The sequence below is a fragment of the Phialemonium atrogriseum genome, assembly GCF_030411735.1.
Source record: "Phialemonium atrogriseum strain 8032-3 unplaced genomic scaffold QBC33scaffold_23, whole genome shotgun sequence".
Classification (NCBI taxonomy): domain Eukaryota; kingdom Fungi; phylum Ascomycota; class Sordariomycetes; order Cephalothecales; family Cephalothecaceae; genus Phialemonium; species Phialemonium atrogriseum.
In genome coordinates, this window is record NW_026848160.1 from 347,370 (window position 1) to 371,597 (window position 24,228).

The 24,228-nt window shown below is 56.8% G+C and overlaps 10 protein-coding genes across 10 annotated transcripts; 8 read left to right on the plus strand and 2 right to left on the minus strand.

Annotated features, from left to right (window-relative positions):
• Window positions 1–85: 85 nt before the first annotated feature.
• Window positions 86–1,292, plus strand: QBC33DRAFT_546763 (ribulose-phosphate 3-epimerase). Its single transcript, XM_060428684.1, has 4 exons — window positions 86–276; window positions 366–492; window positions 582–827; window positions 890–1,292. Exons 1-4 carry the CDS (start codon window positions 161–163, stop codon window positions 1,154–1,156), a joined length of 756 nt encoding a protein of 251 aa, XP_060280873.1. The 5' UTR covers window positions 86–160; the 3' UTR covers window positions 1,157–1,292.
• QBC33DRAFT_192332 (aminotransferase class-V) lies at window positions 1,247–2,932 on the minus strand. Its single transcript, XM_060422529.1, has 4 exons — window positions 2,724–2,932; window positions 1,998–2,661; window positions 1,455–1,947; window positions 1,247–1,396 (listed from the first exon to the last, which is right to left on the minus strand). Exons 1-4 carry the CDS (start codon window positions 2,843–2,845, stop codon window positions 1,338–1,340), a joined length of 1,338 nt encoding a protein of 445 aa, XP_060280874.1. The 5' UTR covers window positions 2,846–2,932; the 3' UTR covers window positions 1,247–1,337.
• An 816-nt stretch (window positions 2,933–3,748) lies between these two features.
• Window positions 3,749–7,268, plus strand: QBC33DRAFT_580249 (Oxoglutarate and iron-dependent oxygenase degradation C-term-domain-containing protein; the record flags this gene model as incomplete). The annotated part of the gene is made up of 5 exons (XM_060431193.1): window positions 3,749–3,812; window positions 3,903–5,877; window positions 6,232–6,336; window positions 6,401–6,763; window positions 6,842–7,268. 5 exons carry the CDS (start codon window positions 3,749–3,751, stop codon window positions 7,266–7,268), a joined length of 2,934 nt encoding a protein of 977 aa, XP_060280875.1.
• A 353-nt stretch (window positions 7,269–7,621) lies between these two features.
• On the plus strand, window positions 7,622–10,391 carry QBC33DRAFT_546770 (peroxisomal targeting signal 1 receptor encoded by the pex5 protein). The gene is made up of 2 exons (XM_060428685.1): window positions 7,622–8,102; window positions 8,165–10,391. The coding sequence occupies exons 1-2, from the start codon at window positions 7,935–7,937 to the stop codon at window positions 9,986–9,988; spliced, it is 1,992 nt and encodes a 663-aa protein (XP_060280876.1). The 5' UTR covers window positions 7,622–7,934; the 3' UTR covers window positions 9,989–10,391.
• QBC33DRAFT_546773 (uncharacterized protein) lies at window positions 10,392–12,191 on the plus strand. Its single transcript, XM_060428686.1, has 3 exons — window positions 10,392–10,813; window positions 10,871–11,230; window positions 11,292–12,191. Exons 1-3 carry the CDS (start codon window positions 10,508–10,510, stop codon window positions 11,940–11,942), a joined length of 1,317 nt encoding a protein of 438 aa, XP_060280877.1. The 5' UTR covers window positions 10,392–10,507; the 3' UTR covers window positions 11,943–12,191.
• Window positions 12,192–12,598: 407 nt separating this feature from the next.
• QBC33DRAFT_192539 (glutaredoxin-C4) lies at window positions 12,599–13,729 on the plus strand. The gene is made up of 2 exons (XM_060422530.1): window positions 12,599–13,270; window positions 13,336–13,729. The coding sequence occupies exons 1-2, from the start codon at window positions 12,763–12,765 to the stop codon at window positions 13,653–13,655; spliced, it is 828 nt and encodes a 275-aa protein (XP_060280878.1). The 5' UTR covers window positions 12,599–12,762; the 3' UTR covers window positions 13,656–13,729.
• A 1,193-nt stretch (window positions 13,730–14,922) lies between these two features.
• On the plus strand, window positions 14,923–16,695 carry QBC33DRAFT_192556 (uncharacterized protein). The gene is made up of 2 exons (XM_060422531.1): window positions 14,923–15,163; window positions 15,220–16,695. Exons 1-2 carry the CDS (start codon window positions 15,077–15,079, stop codon window positions 16,591–16,593), a joined length of 1,461 nt encoding a protein of 486 aa, XP_060280879.1. The 5' UTR covers window positions 14,923–15,076; the 3' UTR covers window positions 16,594–16,695.
• A 527-nt stretch (window positions 16,696–17,222) lies between these two features.
• QBC33DRAFT_477574 (chaperonin 10-like protein) lies at window positions 17,223–19,000 on the plus strand. The gene is made up of 2 exons (XM_060425273.1): window positions 17,223–18,419; window positions 18,486–19,000. Exons 1-2 carry the CDS (start codon window positions 17,457–17,459, stop codon window positions 18,675–18,677), a joined length of 1,155 nt encoding a protein of 384 aa, XP_060280880.1. The 5' UTR covers window positions 17,223–17,456; the 3' UTR covers window positions 18,678–19,000.
• A 314-nt stretch (window positions 19,001–19,314) lies between these two features.
• Window positions 19,315–20,453, plus strand: QBC33DRAFT_572385 (glycoside hydrolase family 53 protein; the record flags this gene model as incomplete). Its single annotated transcript, XM_060430651.1, has 1 exon — window positions 19,315–20,453. The coding sequence occupies one exon, from the start codon at window positions 19,315–19,317 to the stop codon at window positions 20,365–20,367; it is 1,053 nt and encodes a 350-aa protein (XP_060280881.1). The 3' UTR covers window positions 20,368–20,453.
• On the minus strand, window positions 20,433–23,204 carry QBC33DRAFT_456804 (putative cysteine--tRNA ligase; the record flags this gene model as incomplete). The annotated part of the gene is made up of 6 exons (XM_060424824.1): window positions 20,433–21,583; window positions 21,636–21,655; window positions 21,722–21,973; window positions 22,035–22,780; window positions 22,831–22,963; window positions 23,056–23,204. The coding sequence occupies 6 exons, from the start codon at window positions 23,202–23,204 to the stop codon at window positions 20,433–20,435; spliced, it is 2,451 nt and encodes an 816-aa protein (XP_060280882.1).
• Between the last annotated feature and the right edge of the window lie 1,024 nt (window positions 23,205–24,228).

Genomic DNA, 24,228 nt, shown 5'->3' on the forward strand with positions numbered 1-24,228 from the left:
TCCGTAGTTGCGTTATGATACGCCAATGCCTCCACACTGCGTCACAGCTTGTGCCCCTCCCCCGCCTTGAACCAATCCACACAAAAGTGAACATTGTCAACCTCCCTGCCTACTTAGCTCCTAGCACCCCAACTCTGAATTTCGCCCTCTGTCTGGGAATATGGCTCCACCAGCGATAATTGCCCCGTCTATCCTCTCTGCCGACTTCGGCAACCTCGGCCATGATTGTTCGCGAACTATCGAGCAGGGCGCAGACTGGCTCCATGTGGATATCATGTAGGTCCCCTCGACCCTTCCCGGCGAAGACAGCTAGCTCCGCCCCCCTGGCCTTCTTTACATTTCCAGAGACTCACAGGCTCAACCAGGGACGGCCATTTTGTCCCCAACCTAACCTTCGGCCCCCCCGTGGTGGCCAAGATCCGGAAACATGTCGATCAGCCTGGGCAGAAGTACGGAAAGGGGACATTTGACTGCCACATGATGATCGCCGAGGTACCTAGATTATCAAGTCCCACAGACAATGGAAAGATGGGCCATATCTATAGAGCCGACTTACTGACCTGGGCAAACCATCCCTGCAGCCGAAGAAATGGGTGAAAGAGTTCAAAAAAGCCGGCTGTGACTTGTATTGCTTTCACTACGAGGCAGCGACATCCTCAGCCGCTGAGAGCCCCGAGGGGCACTCTGAACTGAAGACGAACCCCCGCGAGTTGATCCGATATATCCACGAGTGCGGCATGCTGGCCGGCATTGCGATCAAGCCAGGCACAAAGGTGGATGTGCTGTGGGATGTGCTGGACAGTCCGCTTGAAAAGGAGCGGCCAGATGTGAGTGTCAAGCCCCCACCTGAGGCTGCTTCTGTATGCTAATGGGTCTACTCGCTTGCCAGATGGTCCTTGTCATGACAGTTGAGCCTGGCTTCGGAGGGCAGAAGTTCATGGCGTCTGAGCTCCCCAAGGTCCAGGAGCTGCGGAAACGATATCCCCAGCTTAATATCGAGGTGGACGGTGGGCTGGGGCCCGGGACGATAGACCAGGCGGCCGACGCTGGTGCGAATGTCATTGTTGCCGGCAGTGCTGTGTTTGGTGCCCAGGATCCGGCCGAGGTCATCTCACTGTTGCGAGAGGCGGTAAACGCGAGGGGCGGGAAGTTATAAGAGCAAAGAGTAGGCGTGAAGGCGTGGGAAAATTGCACGGTGTTAAAATATGTAGACGATGAGATGCTGCGATATAGATGATGGATGAAGCCAGACTTGGTGTATGCAGCGTACAAATCCATAACTGATCCTCACACTCCGACTTATCAAACTGCCATATGCTTGGAGTGCGCCCAGAGATTTATGCCTTCTTGGCGAGCACCCTGTCTAGTGCTGAGATCAGAGCCTTTACCTCGTCAACTGCGCAACTGATTAGCAACCCCTGTCAAGTTGCCTCGGAGGAAGCAGGGGAAATTACCTGTGTTGTAATGAACCATGCTCACTCTCACCACAACATCGCCTTCGCCCACAAGTCCAAGTATCTCCTTCGCCAGCCTGACCGAATAGAAGGTTCCGGCCCTAAATCCAAAGTTTGTCTGCCTCTCCACCGTCTCAACCAGATCCTTGGAATTCCAACCCCTGACCGTGAAACTGATCGTTGGCACCCTAAGCCGTGCGTCAGGACTGGTCTCCCCCCAGATTGTCACATCATCCCGCGCGTTGAGATAACCCAACAGTGTCTCCTGGAGTATCGTCTCCTGCCGGATGATCCCGTCCCACTTGGAAGGACCGTCACTGGGGCTTAGATACTCTGTGACCGCGGGTATAGCATATACTAGTTCATAGCTGGCACCCGCAAGGCCGAGCTTGTCCTCGAGCGTCTTGTGTGCATTGAAAAAATGTCCAAACGATCGCACCTGCGATAGCCCGTTGGGACTCGCGTAGAGCAATGAGATATGAGGCCCATACACCTGGCTGCGTCAGCTCGTCACACACATGAGACCACTGCCGGGGTACATACCTTATACCAAGAGAAGGAATAAAAGTCAACTCCCAATTCTTTGACATCAATCTTGCGATGCGGCGCATAAGCCACAGCATCGACGCAGACGAGGGCTCTGGGGCTGTGCGCATGGGCCGTCTCCGCAATGGCCTTGATATCGTGGATGGTGCCCAGGATGTTGCTCGCATGCGTGAGGGTCACAAGCCTCGTCTTCTCACTGAGAAGACCCTTGAGACTCTCTGGCGTCAGCTTGGGGTTCGCCTTGGATCCGGGGTCTGTCGCTGATGCCTCCGGCTTCCACCACTTGACCACCAACTTCTGACGCTCGGCAACATCGACCCAGGCTTCGATGTTGGACTCGTGATCTACCGCTGACACCACCAGCTCGTCGCCCTCGTCGAACGAGAGGGCGAAGGACAAGTTCCGGAAGAGCTGCGTCGTCGACGACCCGAGCACTGGGACGGATGTAAGACGGGAGGACCGTACTAAGGGCGGAAGTCGCCCATAAAAAAGGGGGGTGGGGAGGGGTGTGTGTGTGTCAAACTTGCCTATCTCGTCTCTGGAGGCGTTGATGTACTTCGCAGCCGCGGCATAGCCTTCAGCGTACCGGGCCGTGGAATTCTTGCCGGTTGCATAGCTGGCGCCGAGCTGGACGTTGGAGTGTAGTAGGTAGTCTCGGATCCTTTTTGCAAGAACACTCAATACCGTGAAAAATGGACCCATGGGCGAGGGAATTAGACTTACCGGTCGACTACTGTTCCCAGAGCCTGGCTTCCTCCGGCGTTGTCGAAGAAGACTTGATCGCTGCTCAATGAGGGGAAGCTCTCCCTCACCTCGTTGATATCTAATGAAGCTTGAGAGGACATGGTGTGGATTTGCGGTCACGCTGCTAAGCCAAGTAGTCGAAACGAAAGGGAGCGTGAGGCAAGTGGTGAAGCTGCGGAGACATCTACATTGAGTTGTGAGTCACTGGATGCGCTACCTCTGCGCTATCCCGAGTAGATGTTGAAGGCGTGCTGCATTGGGAAGGTCACGTCGTTTCATGGTCGGTCCAATCCCAAGTCGGCTCCGGCGCAACATAACTGGGAAATCAAGGGCATCAATTTGGACGATCCTTTTGCTATGGATCCATCCATTTGCACGGCGGCTCGATGCATCTCCAGTTGGCTCAGTTTGTCTCGAATCCTGCGGCAGGAGAAGGCTGCAGCTGCGAGGGAAGGTGCAGCATGATATTCTATTAGTCGACTCTGGTGGGACAGCCAGTAGCGCCGGCGTCTACAGAGAGCTAGAGGAGGGCATATGGCATGAATGATATACAAGTGTTGTGTTGCCCGCCCAGAGTGCGACTGATCTGGTCGCCGGTTTCTCCTCTGGAATAGGCTGTCTTCCTGCAGGTCCCTTTTCTTTTGCAAATTGACGGGCGCTTGAGGCTTCATGCAAGTCTCGTTGGATAATGGCAGGGACGGCCGCTGTTTGCTGTCTGCTGTCTGCTGTCTGCTGTTTGCTTCGAGGCACAGCATTGGTGGCCGAACAATCGAACGATCGTTTAGGGACCAATACCGTTTGCAGTGTGGGTTGTGGGCTGAGTGGTGGCAATGGGACTGGAGGAGAAGGGGGGAAGGTGGAAACAAAAAATAAAAATTGGGGCAAGGGTATTTTATCTCGACCAAGCCCACCTTCTCGATGCCCTCACCGATCCCGCGTAACTCACTGCGAACCTCCACGATTGCGATTAATTGGTATCAAACTGCCCAATTGGCTTCTTCAGGATGAAGCGGAAGGCTGAAGCAGCTCTTGACCGCAAGAGCTCTCTCAAGAAGAGATCGAAAAATGGTTTGTTCTTGAGCGCCCCTCCAGCCTTGCGAACTCGTAAAAAAATAAAAAAAATAAAATAAAAATAAAAATGGCTAACCCAAGCAACAGCTCTGACCGAAGAAGACGCAAAATCAAGGTTTCGAAAGGGCCTTTTCGACAAGACCGTCCTCAAAAACCATACCTCTGAATACGCCTCATCCTCTCCATACAAGCACTGCGTCATCTCGGGCCTCGTCAATGACACCCTCCTGCGCTCGGTGCGGGACGAGATCCGGGCCAATGTCTCCTTCACTCCCAAGGAGACGGACATCTACAAGATCCACCAGTCCGGCGACCTGGCGAACCTGGACGGCCTCGAAGACGACGCGCTAGCCAAGCTCCCCTCCCTCCTCTCCCTCCGCGACGCCCTCTACTCGCAGACCTTCCGAGACTACGTATCCGGCATCACGGGCTGCGGGCCCCTGAGCGGCCGCAAGACCGACATGGCCATCAACGTCTACACCCCGGGCTGCTACCTGCTCTGCCACGACGACGTGATCGGCTCGAGGAAGGTCAGCTACATCCTGTACCTGACGGACCCGGACCTGCCGTGGAAGGCCGAATGGGGCGGTGCCCTCCGGCTGTTCCCCGTGGCGGAGCGCACCGGCAAGGACGGCGAGAAGGCCAAGACCCCCGGCCCGGACGTGGTCAAGGTCATACCGCCGGCGTGGAACCAGCTGAGCTTCTTCGCCGTGCAGCCGGGCGAGTCGTTCCACGACGTCGAGGAGGTGTACCACGCGGCCGGCGGAAAGGAGGAGCTGGAACGCGACGGCGGCCGCGTCCGCATGGCCATCAGCGGCTGGTTCCACATCCCGCAGATCGGCGAGGACGGCTGGGTCGAGGGCGCCGAGGAGAAGGCGGCTAAGAACAGCGGTCTCATGCAGCTACAGGGCAACCCGGACCAGTACGACCGCCCCGAGGCAAGGCCGGTTACGGTCGAGCCGAGCGAGAGCAGCCAGGAGAGCGACGAGTTCATGCTAGACGAGGCAGATCTCGAGTTCCTGCTCAGGTACATCGCGCCGACCTACCTGACCCCCGATACCCTGGAGCGGGTGGCGGAGCATTTCGAGGAGAACTTTAGTATCACTGTGCCAGGGATACTATGCGCCAAGTTTGCGGACAGGCTACGAACATACGTCGAGGCTCAGGAAGCCACACCCTTGCCACAAGAGAGCTCCGCCATCGAGAAGAAGAGTGCCTGGAAGGTCGCCCGGCCTCCCCACAAGCAGCGCTACCTTTACCAGCGGCCTGGCGACTCCAGCAAGGACGACAACTCGCCCATCAAGGAACTCCTCGAGGTCCTCCTGCCGAGCCGCCAGTTCCGCGCGTGGCTGCAGATGGCCACCAAGAGCACAGTCGAGAGCCACGACCTGGTCGCCCGGCGGTTCCGCCGCGGCAAGGATTACACGCTCGCGACGGGCCACGATGGCAAGCCCCGGCTGGAGCTCAACCTCGGCTTCACGCCGACGAGCGGCTGGGGAGACGAGGTAGAGGCGGATGACGATGACGAGGACGAGGACGAGGACGGCGACCAGTCGGACGCATCTTCCGAGGCGTCTACGGTTCGCAATGGCGCTCCCGCCGCCAATGGGAAGGCGAAATCTGGCGGCGTCAGTTCCAAAGAGAAGGGCAAGGGCAAGGAAAAGGCCCCTGCGAAGAACGAGCCCAATGGCAAGGACAAGGAGTGGACCGAGGAGGAGGAGGAGGAGGGAGAGGTTGGAGGTCACGAGGTGTATATGGCGGGCGACGATGATGACAACGAGGATGCGGCCGTCTACAAGAGCAGCGCCGACGACGACAACGTCCTGTTCTTCCAGGCCGCGGCGTGGAACAAGATGACGCTTGTGCTGCGCGACAGCGGCACGCTGCGGTTTGTCAAGTACGTGAGCCGGAACGCGAAGGGGGACCGGTGGGATGTCAGTGGGTCATTTGAAATTGAGGAGCAGGAGGATGAGGACGAGAGGGGAGAGAGGAGCGGTGCCCCGGTGGGTGTGCTGGACGACTCTGAGGAGGAAGAGTTCAAGGGGTTCTCAAGCAGCGATACGTCCGATTCTGACTAGGTTGGCACTATGTCTACTAGCGTTCTAGACTGAAATAACCCATCATTCATCTATATAGTATACTTCGTTGTTACCGGATCTCAAGTAGGGACTCGCTAAATCGCGTTCAGATTGGAACTCATGAAGATATAAAGGAAGGCCAGGCTTTCCTCTGACAAGTTACTGCTGACAAACAAACCGTCAGTCAGGGGCTGCAAACTGTAGCCGCATTTAATGTGGGGAGCTCCATCGCTGATCTAACCGGTTCCGGATTAGCGTTGAATTCGCTCTCCTTCAGAAGCTGGCCTGAGCCGACAAAATTTCTTTTCAAAGAAAGTCATTCAAGAAACTCTGGACAGCATTTCGAAGTACTCAGATATTATCAGCTTGCAGTCGTTCCACCACACATCACAATGTAAGATTCCCACTACCACACTGCTCATATCAAATAGTATACTAATGCAGTCGATGCTTTTGAAGGCAATCTCTTCGTCGCGCTGCTTTCCGGTCCGCCGTCTCGGCTGCCAGGTCAGCTACCCCGAAGGCGCAAGCCACTCCCTTTGCAACACAATTTGGAGGCAATGCCAGCACTGCGAGGACATGCGCAGTATCAATCGGAAGGTTCTTTTCCCAGAGCGCCCGTGTCCTGAACACCGAAGAGTCTGGCGACGCGCAGGCTGTCGACAATGCTCTGAGGTCTGCTTCGGAGACTGGAGCCACTACGACGAAATCAGGGGCACCCGCTGGCAGAGAAGGAGAGACTCCTCACGGCATCTTCATTCGCAACATGGTCTTCGACGCGACTGAGGAACACCTCAAGGAAATCTTTGAGAAATACGGAACGGTGACCAGGGCTGCTGTTTCGCGTGATGCTCGTGGCCTGAGCAAAGGGTACGCCTTGCCTATTCCCTTTCCTACCTAATTCAAGCGCCTTGAACAAGAGCTAACCAACACCGTTCTTTCGCTTAGATTCGGCTTCGTTTGGATGAACAGCGCCGAAGAGTCTGCCCGGGCAATCGCCGAAGTGCATGGCTCCTTCTGGCACGGTAGACGCATCCAGTGCGCCCCGAAGACGTCACCGAACGCGTCCGCTCGCACGGCAGCACAGGAGCCGACCAAGTACATCTATATCGGAAACATCCCGTACGAGACGACCGACGCTGAGCTGAACCGCCTCTTCAAGAGCCTGGATAACGTCGTAGACGTTCGTGTCGCCGTCGACCGCGTGACTGGCTGGCCGCGAGGCTTCGCCCATGCCGACTTCACCGATGTCGAGGCTGCACAGAAGGCGCACCAAATGCTGCAGGACTTCCAGCTTGCTGGCCGGCAGCTCCGCGTTGATTTCACGACTGGCCCGCAAGATGGGTCAGGCTCGAAGGGCCAGAAGCCATCCTAATTGGGGAGGTGTGGATAGGGGGTTTCCTTACACCCTGGCTGAAGTTCTATTCTGGAAGCTGTATTCTGATCTGATTGATAATGGAGATACAGCGGGATGGCGCGAGCATCCAGGGTCTGGATGGCTTGGGTGCTGCTCCTACGTGTAAGATAACCAGATAAAAGATAGGGTGATGATACCCTGCATGTTTGGGATTAGCTCTGTCTGTGCTTGGGATACTAGACGATTGTAGTCTGTATAAAATTGAACCTCCTTTCTCTCATTTTGGTATTTTCTTGCTAAGTGTCTCTGATAAACCCCTGAAAAAGTAACCGCGATCGGCCCGCGCGCCGGCCACATGCATCCGGAAGTGGGGTGGAAATCCGGGGCAATAATTCCCAGCTGCCTCGGTATTTCAGGTGGCGGCCCAGATTGCCAATTTCAGGTGTGCCCAGCTGCGTTTGCCCCGAATGACCTAACCACCACAAGAACTATAACTCGATTCTCTTTTTCCTCTGCCTGCCTAGTTACCCATACAAGCTCCTTTTCAGCTGCATTTCCACTTTCCTCATCTGAAACCGTCAAATGCGATAAACCGACCGACGCAACTAACTATCGAGCGCCCCACCGCGAGATCGAGCCGGAATCATCCCAACACTCGTTCTCGCCCCGCCAAGGCCCGACGACATGTCTTTCCTCGGGGGAGCAGAGTGCTCGACGGCGGGCAACCCGCTCAGCCAGTTCTCCAAGCACGTCCAAGACGACAAGAGCCTACAGCGAGACCGACTGGTTAACAGGGGACCTAATGGATCCCTAGGAAGCTTCCGGAGCACGGGGAACACCCCGCAAGACGAGGTATGCCGCACACGCCCCTTTCTCCCACTCCCGAGACCATGGGAACTGACGCGCCGGACCAGATGGTGAACGGCTTCCTCCACCAGTCGCCAAACCTCCCCGAGATGTCCCTCGAGCAAAACCAGGCCGCCGGCCCGTTCGGCTTCGTGCGCCCTGACCCCGCGGGCCAGGGCGTCCACCTGCGCGCCCAGTCGGCGTCACCGACGTGGGGCGGTAGCCAGTCCGCCATGGAGGCGGCCTTCAACGCCCCGCCGGGGACCCAGTTCGGCGCCGACGACTTCGCCCGCTTCCAACAGATGAATGGCCCGGGTGCGTCGTCGTCGGCGCGTGCGAGCCCTGCGTTGGCCCAACAGCAACAACAACAACAGCAGCAGCAGCAGCAGCAACAGCATCAACGGCCGATGATGGGCGTGGGTATGATGAACGGCGGGATGAACTACGGCATGATGTCCCGGCCGATGTATCAGCCCATGTTTTCGGGGCAGTCGCACATGACCCACCACCAGCAACAACAACCGCAGCAGCAGCAGATGGAAGGGAAGGGAAAGGAGAAGGTCATAGAGCTGGACGATCACACCTGGGAGGAGCAGTTTGCGCAGATCGAGCTGCAGGATAAGAACCTGGAGGTCGCCGACGAGAGCCGGGCCATGGAGCCCGAGCTGGACGAGATGGACGAGAAGCTGATGCACTCCGAGACGGGGTTTGGGGACCTCGAGTCAATATGGAGGGGCATCCAGGCGGAGCAGGCGGCGATGCGGGGCCTGGACGAGGAGGAGGAGTTTGCCAAGTTCGACCACGGCAACTTTGACGGCCTCGGCGACTGGGACATTGGCAACAGCCGCATCGGCATGGACCCGGTGGTGGCCGAGTACCTGTTCGAGGAGGAGAACCTCTTCAAGGAGCAGACGAACCCGTTTGAGCAAGGGCTGCGGATTATGGAGGAGGGCGGCAACCTGTCGCTCGCGGCGCTGGCGTTCGAGGCCGCGGTGCAGAAGGACCCGGACCACGTCGAGGCGTGGGTGCACCTCGGGTCGGCGCAGGCGCAGAACGAGAAGGAGGAGGCGGCCATCCGGGCGCTCGAGCAGGCGGTCAAGCTCGACCCCAACAACCTCGCGGCGCTCATGGGCTTGGCCGTGTCGTACACCAACGAGGGCTACGACAGCACAGCCTACCGCACCCTCGAGCGCTGGCTCTCGGTCAAGTACCCGCAGATCATCTCGCCGGCAGACCTCTCGTCGCCGGCCGAGGTCGGCTTCACGGACCGGGCGCAGCTGCACGAGCGCGTCACCAACCTGTTCATCCAGGCGGCACAGCTGTCCCCCGGGGGTGAGCACATGGACCCGGACGTGCAGGTCGGGCTCGGGGTGCTCTTCTACGGGGCGGAGGAGTACGACAAGGCGGTGGACTGCTTCTCGGCGGCGCTGCACTCGTCGGAGCTGGGCACGTCCAACCAGAGCAGCCAGGCGCACCTGCTGGGCAACCGGCTCGGGGCGACGCTGGCCAACAGCGGGCGCTCCGAGGAGGCGATCGCGGCGTACGAGAGGGCGCTGGAAATCCACCCCAACTTTGTGCGCGCGCGGTACAACCTCGGCGTCAGCTGCATCAACATCGGCTGCCACGCCGAGGCGGCGGGTCACCTGCTGGCCGCGCTGGACATGCATAAGAGCGTCGAGAAGAGCGGCCGCGAGAAGGCGAGGGAGATCCTCGGTGGAGGGGGTGCCGGGGTCAGCGACGAGAGGATCGAGGCCATGACGACGCAGAATAGGAGCACTACGCTGTACGACACGCTGAGGAGGGTGTTCACACAGATGGGGAGGAGGGATCTGGCGGAGAAGGTCGTCGTCGGGGTCGACCCGGAGATCTTCAGGGGAGAGTTTGACTTTTGACGGGGCAGATAAGGGGGCACTCCTGGGACGAGCTGGGAAGATTGGGCGGGTTACGTTAACGGTACAGGGCTGCTCTGGCATTGGAAGGGGGCCATTGGGAAATGGGGGCGGCTCACAAAACCCGACCTTCTGACTTGCGTCGAAATCGATGCTATAACGACACGAGAGAACAGGGCCATCGTCATCCTGGTAAGGGCCTGGATGAATGGCTAGATCACGCATTACATATTAGGTATTTGCTACAATGTAACTAGTAGTCGGACCTATACCACGTTGACGCTGGATTAGAAGAGGCTCAATAGATGGTGTTGCATCTTAGGTTTCTTGGTCTAATCATGTACAACAGCACAGGCTGCAACAGAGCTGCCCGCAGCAACCACCAACGCAAAACTTCATACCCTGACAAAATACCGAGATCTGGAATTACCAAAAAGAAAGAGGAGTCCTATGCGATTGACCACTACAAATCCACACCGCAGGCTACATCATTTCCTAGGCCATCTTCACTAACTCGAGAACATGACGGCCTCGCAAAATATCCCGGTGTCGTCTAGCGAGGCGTCGATTGAGCATCTTGACCTGGACCACTACAGCAGTTTCGTTCGCGCGATATCAAATATTCTATCGACAGAGATAGCCGAGGCCACAATAACTCAGCTCGCAGATGGGCTTCCCACGAGAGCCATGTACAGCGAGGCTCGTGGCTCGTTTCCACACCGAGACCATCCCATCCTAAAGCACACCGAGCTTTGTGAGGGTGCCTCTGCCAAGGCGAAAGAATTTCTTGTGGCTTTCGATCCGATGATACTGCGATTTGATGCTACAGTATGTCTCTGCTTGGTGGTTTTGCCCATATGTCCTGTATTAACCATCTCCGCGTAGCTACTTCAGGCATATCAGGATACCTCCCCAGGCAGTCGTCAGTTTGGTATCCGGCTCATCGAAATGACTGCTGTTGCTATCCATCAGATTGCGGTTGCACTTTACCAGCTCGATGAGAAGGCTCACCGAGGTGATATCGACAGTGTCATGAACTGGGTCGCTCCCATTGAACAATACGAGCTTCACGGCCGGTGGGAAACCAAGCCACACTTCCCACCCAGACCGTCGCTCTTTTTTCACCCTGACTACCTGGACCACCACCAGTATCCCTCTGGCACCGCTGACGTCGCCGGGTACTGGGCTGAAGACCGGATCTTTGGAGGAGTTGTGCTTTTTGACCGCGGGAAATCCGACATGGAGGTAAGCTACAGTCAGAGAGCCGTTTCTGGCCAAGTACTGATGATCGCCTGCTTTTCCTCAGGCGAAAGAGGTATACTTCCATTCTGGAAGAAGAAGACAGACACACAGGGTATGGTTGCTACTCGAACCGCAACTAGAGTCCCTCATTTCCTTCCTTCTCGACGAATCCGGCCGGGTCGAGTCCCCATTGCCCATTTTTGTCGACGAGAAGAGCCGTAAGCGCTTCGATGCCTGGGACGCAATGGCATTCCACCATATCTTTCGTGACCGGTGGGAGCGCTCTATCCCTGACATAAAGGACGAATCGAGCATTCGATACAACACCGGCGATTACCCAGAGCTGCAAGACGTTTTCGACAAACTCGCCGCCGGCCCATCATATGATGTGCCGGGCAGGTTTGACCCATTGTCCACTAATATAGAGAAGCACGCGAAAGAAACAGAGGGGAGCGGTCCAGACGCTCCAGCAGGTCCTGCCGCCCAGCCCAGCGAAACAGCAGATCATCCCGGCTCACTTACTACCAGGTCAACCACCGAGGATGATATAATGCGATTATTCGGCGAAACGAAGGAGGCCTTCCTCGCCCGTCAGGCCTCATTTATCAACGGGCCATCTTATGACGAGCTAATGCAGAACTTCCTAAACGAACCAGATGAGGGTGGCCCGGGAGCTTCGGCAGATCTTGCCAACCAGAGGCGTGAAACTTCCTGAGCTGGCAGAGAAGGAAAGTGCTCGTGGATACCGGAGGTCGTCTACCAAACAGGGTCATGGCAGGGCACTCCTAGATCCTGGGCATGGGAACTACGCCCCTGACTCAACCTCGTCTAACTGCATCAAAATAATGCATATTATTGCTGATCTCAGGGCTAATGGCAATCTGAATTACTCCTTGTGCCCGACGTATCAAATATTGTAGACGATGAGACCTGCTGTGAATCCAGAGAGCGGCGAGAAATCACGTGCAAGCCCCATGATATGCATGGATCTTGGAATTGCATGCACAGGCCAGCGGTACAGCGATTAATAACACAGTCCTCGGGGCGATCATCTACGGACTAGAATACATTTCCCGGGATGAGGGCAACTCCATCCCAGCCGGCGATTCCTGCTCTTGAGAGGATCCCATGGTCTACCCACAACTCCACAACAGTGTGAATCCGTGCTCCGTTTCTCTACCGTCACCGTGGGTCGATTGAGCAGCATCTTCAAATCGGGAATTAGGCGCAGCCGAGAGCGAAAGCGTTCGCACTCCTTTTAAACCTTCCGCTGGGGTCTAATTGAACGACCGCGCCTTACGCCCCAGACAAGCGATCCATCAATTCTCGAGAAGCAATGCGCCCTTCTTCTTCTTTCTCAGAGGCGAACTTGACATGCGAGATATAAAAAAAGACATTCGTTCATCAAACACCGGTCCTAACAAGGAGTTGCCAGCCCTCGACGAGCTTAATACACCTTAATCCACCCGAAAGCTCCAGCAGCTCAAGCTTCCAATCTCAACCTCCCCTCCCCCTCCCTAATCAACTAGCCCACCATGCCATCCCCACGGCGCATACGCCTCCTCTTCTACGTGGTGCTAGCCGGCGTGGTGACAATGCTCTTCTTCACGGCGCAGCAGCGGCAGTCCCGGCCGGCGGACACGCGGACGCTGCGGGACTTTTACGGCAAGACGATGGGCGCGATGGACAAGGCGCGAGGCGCCAGCGGCGGCGGCGGCGGCGGCGGCGGCGGGCAGGCGGTGATGGACAAGGCGACGGGCGACGTGGACGGCGACGGCGACATCGACGAGGACGACGAGCGCCTCGCTAGGGAGACGTCGGAGCGGCTGAGGGCTGCGGAGCAGAAGGCCAAGGAGCTGGCGAACGCGAAGGGGCCGAACAGGCCGGACCCGCCGCGCGATGTCATTGGCGTCGGGAGCTCGGCCGAGGGGCAGGTCAAGAAGGTTGGGGCCGGTGCTGATGGTGCCGGGGAGGAGGTCGTGGAGTCGGAGGAGGAGCACGAGGTCGAGGTGGTGCTGAATGGGATTCTGAAGAAAGCTCCTGGTACGGTTCCTCACTCGGTCACGAATCTTGTGTGTTTCTGCTTCGCAGTACTGATATCCTTGCAGTCATCATCTTCTCAAAGTCGTATTGCCCTCACTCAAAGAGGGCAAAGGGCATCCTCCTCGAGAAATACGTCATCGACCCGCCGCCGTTCGTGGTTGAGCTCGACACGCACCCGCTGGGGCGGCAGATACAAGACAGACTCGGGGAGACGACGGGTCGGTCGACGGTGCCCAACGTCATGGTCAGCGGCAAGAGCATCGGCGGCGGCGACGAGATCGCCGCCCTTGACAGCCAGAAGGCGCTGGCTGAGACCATCAGGACATATGGCGGCAAGGCCGTCGGTGTGACGGAACGCTTTGCTGGGAACGGAAGGGTGATATAATCCGCCAATTTTTTCTTTTCCCATTGGCAAAATAATCTGCGCGAAATCACCCGAGAACCAGTTCCACTAGGTACACATTAATTATCTCTCTTCGAGTACCCGTTTCTTTTTCAATGCGCGCTTGTTGAACGCGATCGGAGCCCGGCCCTAAGGAGCTGGAGCGAGACTTGGGACGACGGGCAATATTGCATTCTTGGCGTTCCGGGGTTCTGTCTCGCGGCGGATCATGTAGGATAGATAGGTATTCAGATGCTCACTGTTTAGGGCAAACTGCGACCGAATTTCGACTATCTTGCCCTTTCTCCGGACCCGAATATCAAGATATCTTGTGTCAGTACGTTCACTTCTCAGGGGCGAGATCCGGTGGGCCTGGCCACTTTGAATGCCCACCCTCATCATCCCAGCGAGCGGAGGCCAGGAAAGGCGCGGTTCGATAGGGGCGCATACACTACTGCCTCCGTACCTCGATAGTTTGCGATTCATGAACTTTCACACTCGGGCCTCGTTCACTGACCATCCCTATCCGCCCTATATATATCCGCCCTCTCCCCCTCCCTCCTTTCCACAACGTTCCCACTACCAGATCTTTCCAACCCAACAAGCTGGACTTGAGCTTATTTGCTTGTAATTCTCCATCTTATTTCCGACCTCCGCACGGCAAGACATTTATTGAGATTATCTTCATCAATATTATTTGCCCCCAACAGTAACCTGCTTCCGAAGATTGGAAGGTTTCGGTGCGGATGGAACTGAACAGCTGCCCTGACTGGGAAGAATTTGGATCATCACTAGTCAACGGCGTCATCCTGTTATTGCTTCGGAGGACATGTACCTTGTTGGATAGCGTTTTGGGTTGTGTGTCTTTAGTATTTACACGCAAGGCTGCGCTTCCTGGTATCGAATTCTAGAAATCCTATATAGGTGGGTTTCAACACCACAGCACTGACCACCACCCTTGGTGATGCTCTCATTCTTGAAGGAAATGCCACGGTGAGAAGGCCTTGCAAAAATTTCAGTATTACTTGATTTCCATCTACCTCTACCTCTTCGTCCCACTTGCAGAATGTTCGGTGTCCATAAGTGAATTCGTGTCCATCAAGGTGTTCATTCATCCCGAGATCAGAGGGTCCTGAGTGAATTCACTCCAAAGAATCTTCACTCTCTTAGAATTCACTAGGTAGCTAGCTATTTAAATATGTACCAAGTCGGCCCATGCAGTTCCCTCGTCCTATTCACCACCCTTTCAACATATTCACTTCTAGGGGGGCCGATAATATATATTCGCGCCGTGTGCGATCTCTTCACAAGCATAAAAACTTCCATCCTCTGTCCACTTCAATTCCAACCAGACTTCTCTTGGTGTGACAACAGGATAACAATACCATTTGCACCTGTTTGACGTTGGGAATCAGGAATTCACCATGACATCCATCCCAGGAGACGTTATCCTCTCCATCGCCGAGTGGTCGGATCCTGAGACGATCTTGTCCCTGATGCTTGTTTGCCGGGTAGGTCTGACACACGGCGAGGTGCTTGCAGCAACTAACCTGGGTGTGTTTTCCAGTACTTCCACCTGCTCATCTCCGAAAATGAGACTCCCATTGTCAAGGCCAAGCTGTGCCACCTCCAGCAGCTCACCTTCCACCCATCGATGCTGAAGGCTGATGACGGCGTTCATTTCCTGCCCGCCCATCTCCAGCCAGCCCACCTGCAACTTGTGGCGCCCCATGGCTGCGTCATCAAGTCCGGCACGCCTGACCGCGGCGCTCTCCTGCCGCTTTCCTTCTCCGTCCTGAAGGAGCTCAACATGCGGGAGGCCCGCCTCGACGTCCTCCTCGTGGCCGATGGACACATGGAGACGGCCCTCCAGGAGTCGGGGCTCTTCTTCCCGGATCGTAGACCCACCGATGACGAGATGAACGTCCTGATGGCCCGGCTCCGACGCGCGTGCCGCATTACTGATCGTCTGGCCGACTGCACGGCGGCTGTCATGGTCGAGTATGGCTTCCCTGGTCCCATGTTTCCCGGGGCCGAGGATGGAGACGACGACGAGAACACTGGCGGCACGGGCTCTGACGACGGCCTTGACGACAGCCCCGACGACCAGGACAGCGGTGCCCTTCCCGCCCCTGTTCCTCTCTCGACCAGAACCTACGAGAGACCCTTGCCGAGCACCCTCATCCACCCCAACCGGCGCCACAACAGGTTCGGCATCGCCCGCGCCGTCCGCTTCGCGCAGGGGGACCTACTCCGCGCCCTTCCCCTCGAGGATCTGGTCTTCCTCGCCATCCTGACCAGCATCGCGGGGCTGGGATACCGCCGACTCCACCACGCAACCGCCTACACGGACCCGGAGTTCTTCGAGCGCGCCACGGCCTTTCAGGAGACGGTCCTGCGCCAAGGAGCAACTGTCACGTTCTGGGGCAAGTTCGCCGGCGTCCGGGTCCCCACCCAGGCCGAGCTGGAGGCCCTGAGCCTGGCCGCCATCGCGAGCATGAGCCCGGCGACTACAACTGCCGGCCCCAACCAGGCGGCGCTGCTGCCGCCGACGACCGACGACGCGCCCGGGGGGCAGACCCCGCAGATGACGGCGATGCGCGCCTACGTGGACCAGAAGACCAACGACGCGCTCCGCGAGCTGCGGTGGTGGGAGCACGGCGCCGGCGCCAACAACAACATGGGCGCCAACAACAACGAGGACGAGGACGACGAGGACGAGGCCCCCGCCGGCCTCCAGATGACCGTCTGGCGCACCATCAGGAAGAGGTCGGGTTGGAGCAGCGACAACGCCGGCCGCAGGGCCCACGACCTCGCGCGGCGCATCGTCCGCGGTCTGCCCGCCACTGTTAATGTCGATGCCGATGCTGGCGGCGACGACGACGCGGCGGCTCAGGATGAGGCCCAGGTTGAGGCCCCGGCTGAGGCTCGGGCTGCCTAACTTCCCCACCTTTCGATGGCTCCGGTTTGAGGCACACGCACGTGGAAGAGTTCGGTTTCTGTTTTCTGGGCTTTGGGGGCGCGCTGGCGGTCTGTCTGTCATTAGGGAAGGGGCGCTTGGAACGGGGGAGGAGTTCTACATCATCAGAGGCGTCTTGCTTGGTTTTTGCTTCTCTGGTAATTGGGTTCTTGTTAAATAGATCTCATGAGTAGCAGCACAATGGTGCATGGTTTCCTGATGCATCGTCTGATTCAAACCCATGGGATGGAGCGAGTCTGTCCACCCGCTCACTACCTACATTTGGGCTCCGGCGTGTTGGACATGATGATGTCTCTACCTTTGCCTCTATCCCTGTCTACGCACAGTAGGTGGGGTAGTAGATCATATTGAGGTATCATGTCTTCAAAGGTATCCATAGAACAGGAAGCAATGATTTGGAAGGTCCTTGTGATGGAGTTAGGGGAGTTAGGATTTAAGTGACATGATGGTCTGTGCCGCCAGCCAATTAGATGCTTCATTCAAGATTGCATTGTGCCTGGCACCCTTCTCCACATTCACAAGCCACGACTCTGACGGAAAGGATCGAGCCTTCAGCTTAGAAATAGTCAAATGATTACAAATGGCACAATATCAGGTAGACGAAGAGTAGCACCGCTCTGTGCCGCAGAGACTTAGATATAAAGTATTGCCAGTGTTTGCAAAGTCCAATCTTCTCTAGAATGTGTCTTGGTGTGTTGAACAAGGAACAGCCTATTGCATAAGCCCCTTTCTAAGTCGAACAACACGTCGTCGTCCTCCTTAAAACCAATATCAGCCTTGTCCAGAGCAATAATCCCCCTACACTCCCCCGCCACCTCATCACCATGGCAACTCCCACCTTATCACCATCCATCCCCCCAACCCACCCAGCCGTAGTAATCACCGCCGCCAGGGCCCCCTTATCCACCATCTCCGTCCCCACCGAGGCCCCCGGGCCAGGCGAGGTACTGATCCACGTCCTCTGGACATCCTCCACACCCTTCGACTTACACCAGTCCGACGGCGGCCTCGGTATCATCCCGCCCCACCTCGCGGGCGGCAGCTTCGGCGGCACCGTGGCGCAGCTGGGCGAGGGGGCCGCCGCCGGGGCCCGACTCACCGTCGGCGACGTCGTCTTCGGCTTCGACTTCCGCCTCCCGCGCGCGCGCGCCCACCAGACCTACCTGACCACGGACGCGTACATGGTCTCGAGGCTGCCGGCGGGCCTGACGCTGCCCGAGGCCGTCGCCGTGCCCGCCAACCTCGTCACCGCCTTCCACGTCACCACTGCCGACCTCGGTCTTGCGCTGCCGTGGCCGCGGCCGGCGGACTTCAATGCCGGCGGCGACGGCGGGCCGACCATCCTCGTCTGGGGCGCCGCGGGCAGCGTGGGCAACTACACGCTGCAGGTGCTCCGGCACTGGGGGTACAGGAACCTCCTCGCCGTGGCGGCGGGGAAGCACCACGCGCACCTGCGCGGCCTGGGCGCCAGGGAGTGCTTCGACTACACGCGCGGGGATGTCGCGGCCGAGGTGCTGGGGTACGCCGGCCGGGCGGGCGGCGGCGCCGATGGCCGGCCGAGGATCCCGTACATCATCGACTGCATCGGCTCGCTGGAGGGCACCGTCAGGCCCATCAGCAGGGTTGCCGAGCCGGGCGCCACGGTGGCGGTGATGCTGCCTGTCATTAAGAGGCATACCACCGAGGATGTTGCGCCCGAGTTTGAGATGGACGTCTCGAAGGTCTTGCCCGGCGAGTGGAAGGAAGGAGTCGAATTGAAGGGGACGAGGGCATTCCTCTACCTACAGGTGAGTAGCCTCAGCTGGGCTGCCCGTGAGCTAGAAGCTTAAACACATGGCTGACAACGGTGGCAGAATGAGTTGTTTAAGGAACATTTGCAGGCGGACATCATTCCGGCCTTGTTAGAGCAAGGAGTGATCAAGCCCAACAAGTTAAAGGTTGTCGAGGGCAAGACCCTTCTGGAGCGAGCAGAAGGCGCACGGAAGCTGCTCAGGAATCAAGCGCCAAGTGGAGAGAAACTTGTCTGGAGAGTTGCGGATGAGTAACCGGCAACACAGGGCAGGGGAAGGTGACGATGCAGGAGAGAACGAGCCCAGACCTGGCCGAAGACGGTCCACGTTCTATCCAGGGATTGTGAATTGCACCTGGGTAGGTAGGGAGAATCCGTTGCCACTGAGCAATCTGAATGGTGGCATAACTCCATCGCTAGTCGGTAATGTCGAAACCGAGATCGAGATTGTGTGAACATAGGTACCAGCGTACACGGAGTTCCATCAAGCTTACCCGTTGCAAATTGGGAATACCTTACTTTAGCCTCTAACCGGGATGCGGAGTAGGTTTAACCGACACCCAGGGGAGCACTGGAAACTGTCCCATCGTAACATCTTGTCTGCCATCTAGGTAACATGTGTGCTAAAAGGCGGGATTCGCTTCCGGAATCCAAGAATGGAAGGAAAGCCGGCCGTACGAAGGGCCAATTTTGCCCGCATCTTGACCCTGTGGTTGCCGCACCAGTACAAATCCTGGTTTCCGTTTCCACAATCAAGGGATGATGCTCCAGAATCTCTCGACATAGTGTAGGTTGGGGTCATGTCTTTGTGAGATAAAGCTCTCCACTTGGTAGCCTGTCATAAAGTTGCCATCACGATTGCTGTCTCGCAACCCTTGCCAGAATCTGCCGAGATGCTCTTGACGTCCATCCCCACCATCCTCTTTGGTCTCTCGACGGCCAATGCGGCGCTCACGTATCGTGGCGTCGACTGGTCATCGGTGACCGTTGAAGAAAGAGCAAAGGTCTCGTACAAGACAGCCAGCGGCGAGGCGAAAGCTCTCGAGAACATCCTCGCCGCAAGCGGCGTCAACACGGTCCGGCAGCGAATATGGGTGAACCCCCAAAACGGAGACTATAACCTTGCCTACAACATCGCACTCGCAAAGAGAGCAAAGGCTGCGGGACTGGGTGTGTATCTGGACCTGCACTACAGCGATACGTGGGCAGATCCCGGCCACCAGGCAATCCCTTCGGGATGGCCCACTGCCATCGAAGACCTCTCCTGGAAGCTGTACAACTACACCCTGGATGTTGCAAACCAGTTCCAGAGCAACGGCATCCAGCCCACGATCATCTCGATCGGGAACGAGATCACGGCTGGTCTCCTATGGCCGACGGGGGGGACTTCTTCTTACTCCAACATAGCGAGGCTGTTGCACTCGGCCGCCTCCGCAGTTCACGACTCGACACTCGATCCAAAGCCCAAGATCATGATCCACCTCGACAACGGCTGGGACTGGGGCACGCAGCAGTACTTCTACCAGAAGGTGCTCTCTCAGGGGACCCTGGTCGAGTCCGACTTTGACATGATGGGCGTCTCGTATTACCCCTTCTATAACTCGGGCGCCACACTTGCGAGCCTGAAGACGAGCTTGACAAACATGGCCAACATGTGGGGCAAGGAGATCGTGGTCGCCGAGCTCGACTGGCCGACCTCGTGCCCAAACTCTCGCTATGATTTCCCGAGCGACATCAAGAGCATCCCGTTTACTGCGGCGGGTCAGGCGACTTTCATAGAGCAAGTTGCCAGTGTTGTTGCGGGGGTGAAGAACGGTAAAGGCCTGTTCTACTGGGAGCCTGCTTGGATCCACAACGCGAACCTGGGATCTTCATGTGCCGACAATTGCATGTTTTCGCAGTCAGGACAGGCCCTGTCGAGCATGTCTGTATTCTCCAAGATCTGAAAAGCCGAGTCTGCGAGCTGTACATACCTAAGTAGTCAACACGCTGCCGCATTGGGCAGAGTTGATCAGATCTTTGGCTGCCCTGCCAACCACTCCTCATGCATCGCCTTCTGCTTCTCCCACTCCTTGACCAACTTCTTCCTTCTGCTTTTCGAAACCTCCTTTCCGCTTGCATCCTTAACCGGAACGCCATCCGCATCCCATTCTGAAAACTCGCTCGTCTGGAACATCTGCAAGTGGCTGACCTTGGCCTTCTCGCCAAGCAATCTCTTCTTTTCCGCATCCTCCGCCTCCCTCTGCAGCTTGGCCGCTTTCTTCGCAGCAGCAGCATTCTCGCCCGCCGCCCGGGCATTGCGTAGAGACCGGTCTACGGGGCGTACAAGCGCTGGCAGCGGCGGGTCGCGATCTTCGAGATAGATATCAAGATTCCAGAGGTGCGTGTCGCGTAATTGGTCGCAGAGTAGGAGGAAGTCTTTTGCAGATGCTTTCACCTCCACAAGTCTGCCAGTATCTTTGCGGAAGTCCTCAAGCACCTGAACGTACGGTTGTGCATTGGCAGGTGCGGTCGCCTGTGCTGTGGGTAGTCTGGCCTCATCAACGTGTTGCGCAATGACTGCATAGTCGAGGGAGCCGGAACGAGCAAGCTCTCGGACCTTATTGCGGAGCTTAGAGGCTGGGTAAACATAGGGTCGAGCCTGGGTCGGGATCTCGAGACCGGACCATGCGAGCCGGTCAGCCTGGAGGAGGTCGCCTTCAGAATCAAGTCCAAAGATGGTGACTATGCGCGTGATCCACCGAGAAAGAGTCAAGAGAACGTCGTCGGAGGGATCCTGAGCCAGGTTGTACTCTGTAATGAGATCGGACAATACGCGCATGGCCGCTGGCGTGTTGAACGAGTCGGACAAGGCTGCATCAAGCTCCTTTTTGGCTTTGTCAAATGCGTCCAAGAGCTGCTGGTCTGCCGGACTGGTCTTCCGCGTGCCGTCCACCGCAGATACGCCATCTCTGGTTCTGGCAGCTTCCAGGCTCTTCAGGAAGAAGTTGTTCAACTTGCTCTCCCATGATGTTGTTGCCTTCAGCAATTCTTCTGTCACTTCAATGGTATCCGCCCATGAGCTGAGCAGGAAGCAAACGCGAAGGGAGCGTGGGGTCCATTCTGGTCGGAGCAGGGCTTCGCGAATAGTAGTGAAATTCTTCAGACTTTTGCTCATCTGTCCTCGGCGCGTCAGTATACAGAATCATCGAATAGCATCGACTAAGGGGACCACTAGCCTTCATTCCTTGGATACTAGGAGTCCGTTAGCATGCGTGACACAGAAGGGGGGGGGGGAAACAGAGTGCCGAAGTAACTTACCCAAGGTGTCCCGTATGGAGGAAGTAGTTCACCCACTGCACCCGAGTATTACCACTGGCCGACCAGTATGCCTCTGACTGGGCCAACTCGTTATCGTGGTGTGGGAAACGTAGATCGGAGCCCCCTGAATGCAAATCGATGACCTTACCAAGCACCTCCGAGGCCATCGCCGAGCATTCAATGTGCCAACCTGGACGTCCTTCGCCCCATGGGCTCGGCCACGATGGCTCACCTGGTTTACTGGCTTTCCATCTGTCGAGGGCGCCCACCTGGTTAGTGCTGCCCATAGATACCGAGAGACGAGAACACCTACAGGGCAAAATGATTGTCATTCCGCTTCAGCGAGGACTTTGACAGCGAGCCTTCACCGTCGTCTTGCAGCTCCTTGTTGCTCTTGTTCGAGGGCTCCAGGCGGGCATAGAAATGTCCCGCCCTCTCGAAAGCCTCAATATCGAAATATACCGAGCCGTCAGAGGTTTGGTAGGCGAACCCGTTCTCGATAATCTTGGCCACAAAATTGACGATTTCCGGCATATACTCGGTGACGCGTGTGATAACGTCTGGCTCGAGCACGTTCAAAGATTGCATATCCTCGGAAAATCGATTTTCGAATTTTCGAGTGAGCTTGGTAAATATGCTGTGGTCTTTGGAGTCGATGTCCGAACCATGCAAAGAATCAAGGTATGGGAGGAGAATATCCTCGGCTTGTGTCAAGAATTGAGACAAGCCGGGCGCATTTTGCAAGGCTTCGGCCGCTGATGCTGCCGTCTTGAGATGTACCTTGAGCTTGCCCTCTTTGTCCCCAGCGACCGCACCTTCCTCTAGGGCCTGGCCGTCGAGGACTCGTCTGTAATACTTACCAACCACGGTGTTGTATCCTTCTGGTGTAACATCAGGAGGTAGTAAAGGCAGGTTTTTTTGAACATATTGTTGGAATGCCGTCCGAGTTATCTCCAGAACAGAGGCGCTGGTAGGCCCGTCCGCTTGGGCATCGTGATCCCGTTTGAACTGCTCAAACAGGTGTTGTTGCCGGCCCCGAAGGATGATCTTATCGTCAACCTGTCGCCACGTTAGAATAAGGGCAGATAGCTGTCTATACTGCGACGTACGTCGGTGATGTTCATCACGAACTTTACCCGGAACCCAAAGTAGTCCCGCAGTATGCGACGAAGGATGTCGGTCGACACATAATTGCGCGCGTGCCCGAGGTGGGCGTCGTCATAGACGGTCGGTCCGCAAGTACTGTGATGCACATTCTTTAGTTATACTGTCTTTCTTGCATGCGATCAAGCGTCGGTGGCCTTCAGCTAACTGGGTCTGGAACATAGACTTACTACCAGGTAACGGCATCACTTGCGACCGGAACAAACTGGTTTTTGGTTCTGGTGAGGCTGTTGTAGACTTGAAGGGAAGGGAAGCGGGCTTGGGAGGAAGCTTGTGGTAGCTCCCAGTGAGGTTGGAGTTCCCGCGCCTTCGATGCCATTTTGCAGCTCCAAATTCTAGGTCGTCTCTCGTCAGTCTTGAGGGTATCTGGGCAAAGCGTCGTTCTTACCGGTTGAGAGAAGAGAGAGGGCTGGCAAAGTGCTTTATCCGAGGGCGCATTGGAAGCCTTGACTCACGATTTGACTCATTGGGCTGCAGCTCTCCGATTGCGAAAATACGCCAAGACGGCCAGGTTTCCTCTCGGGACCGGGGTCACGTGACTGTCTACAAGCTCTTGTGGGTCTACCTGAAACGGGAGATCGGCGCCAAGCGCCGAGCGATGTACAGGAAGCGATGGACTTTTGGATGACCCTAGAGCAGAACGAGCAGTCCAACACTGTCATCTGTCTGTCAAGTCGATTCCGGTAGAATGTGTCGCGGCCGCATGGCTTGCCGTCTAGTCAACGCAGAGATATAGGAGAACGAGCTGGAATGGCGAAAGACCGCACGGAAATGAACCACGCCAAGGCAGCACGACGCTGTCCGGACGTGGCGAAGATAGCGACGTGCAACGTGTGAAGTGTGAAGGACGAAAGTGAAATGCCGGATGCCGACGAGGAGGGGGGTGAGAGGGAATCACGCTTTATATATTCCAGTCGTCAGGCTGCTCCCCCTTGTAGTTCCTCCGTCTACCTGAAGAAATGGCCACAATGCCTGCGAGGTCTAATAAATACCCCTACTGGTACGTCGAACACGGGCGTAAGCGGTGCTGTCTGGGAACTGGGATGAAGCTGAACTCGAACCACCAGCTTCCAATGTTGGAATTTGCTACTCTTACACAGAACGAGAAAGTATAAGTGGCCCGGTCCAGCCCAAAACTTTCCCAAGAATCGGGCCCGCCTCATCTAGATACGACCAAAACTGGGCACAGATCCAGTCGCAGGTGAGGGCTAAAGCTTCTTTGTCACAGCTCCCCAACGAGGCGCATTACGCCTTCGAGGCCGAGCACACCGCAGTAATTCAGTGGAGACTGTCGTGGGCTTTTTTTGCCATTCAATGCTGCAGCGCTTCGGGAGCAGACTTCT

Excerpts from the sequence above, each read along its gene's own strand:
- QBC33DRAFT_546763 (XM_060428684.1), top strand. The coding sequence starts at position 161 with ATGGCTCCACCAGCGATAATTGCCCCGTCTATCCTCTCTGCCGACTTC. Across the intron at positions 277-365 it reads TGGCTCCATGTGGATATCAT|GGACGGCCATTTTGTCCCCA; the intron begins GTAGGTCCCCTC and ends AGGCTCAACCAG. Across the intron at positions 828-889 it reads TTGAAAAGGAGCGGCCAGAT|ATGGTCCTTGTCATGACAGT; the intron begins GTGAGTGTCAAG and ends CTCGCTTGCCAG.
- QBC33DRAFT_192332 (XM_060422529.1), bottom strand. The coding sequence starts at position 2,845 with ATGTCCTCTCAAGCTTCATTAGATATCAACGAGGTGAGGGAGAGCTTC. Across the intron at positions 2,662-2,723 it reads CTGGGAACAGTAGTCGACCG|GATCCGAGACTACCTACTAC; the intron begins GTAAGTCTAATT and ends TCTTGCAAAAAG. Across the intron at positions 1,397-1,454 it reads CATGGTTCATTACAACACAG|TTGACGAGGTAAAGGCTCTG; the intron begins GTAATTTCCCCT and ends TCAGTTGCGCAG.
- QBC33DRAFT_546770 (XM_060428685.1), top strand. The coding sequence starts at position 7,935 with ATGTCTTTCCTCGGGGGAGCAGAGTGCTCGACGGCGGGCAACCCGCTC. Across the intron at positions 8,103-8,164 it reads GGAACACCCCGCAAGACGAG|ATGGTGAACGGCTTCCTCCA; the intron begins GTATGCCGCACA and ends GCGCCGGACCAG.
- QBC33DRAFT_546773 (XM_060428686.1), top strand. The coding sequence starts at position 10,508 with ATGACGGCCTCGCAAAATATCCCGGTGTCGTCTAGCGAGGCGTCGATT. Across the intron at positions 10,814-10,870 it reads TACTGCGATTTGATGCTACA|CTACTTCAGGCATATCAGGA; the intron begins GTATGTCTCTGC and ends ATCTCCGCGTAG. Across the intron at positions 11,231-11,291 it reads GCGGGAAATCCGACATGGAG|GCGAAAGAGGTATACTTCCA; the intron begins GTAAGCTACAGT and ends GCTTTTCCTCAG.
- QBC33DRAFT_192539 (XM_060422530.1), top strand. The coding sequence starts at position 12,763 with ATGCCATCCCCACGGCGCATACGCCTCCTCTTCTACGTGGTGCTAGCC. Across the intron at positions 13,271-13,335 it reads GATTCTGAAGAAAGCTCCTG|TCATCATCTTCTCAAAGTCG; the intron begins GTACGGTTCCTC and ends ATATCCTTGCAG.
- QBC33DRAFT_192556 (XM_060422531.1), top strand. The coding sequence starts at position 15,077 with ATGACATCCATCCCAGGAGACGTTATCCTCTCCATCGCCGAGTGGTCG. Across the intron at positions 15,164-15,219 it reads CCCTGATGCTTGTTTGCCGG|TACTTCCACCTGCTCATCTC; the intron begins GTAGGTCTGACA and ends TGTGTTTTCCAG.
- QBC33DRAFT_477574 (XM_060425273.1), top strand. The coding sequence starts at position 17,457 with ATGGCAACTCCCACCTTATCACCATCCATCCCCCCAACCCACCCAGCC. Across the intron at positions 18,420-18,485 it reads GGGCATTCCTCTACCTACAG|AATGAGTTGTTTAAGGAACA; the intron begins GTGAGTAGCCTC and ends CAACGGTGGCAG.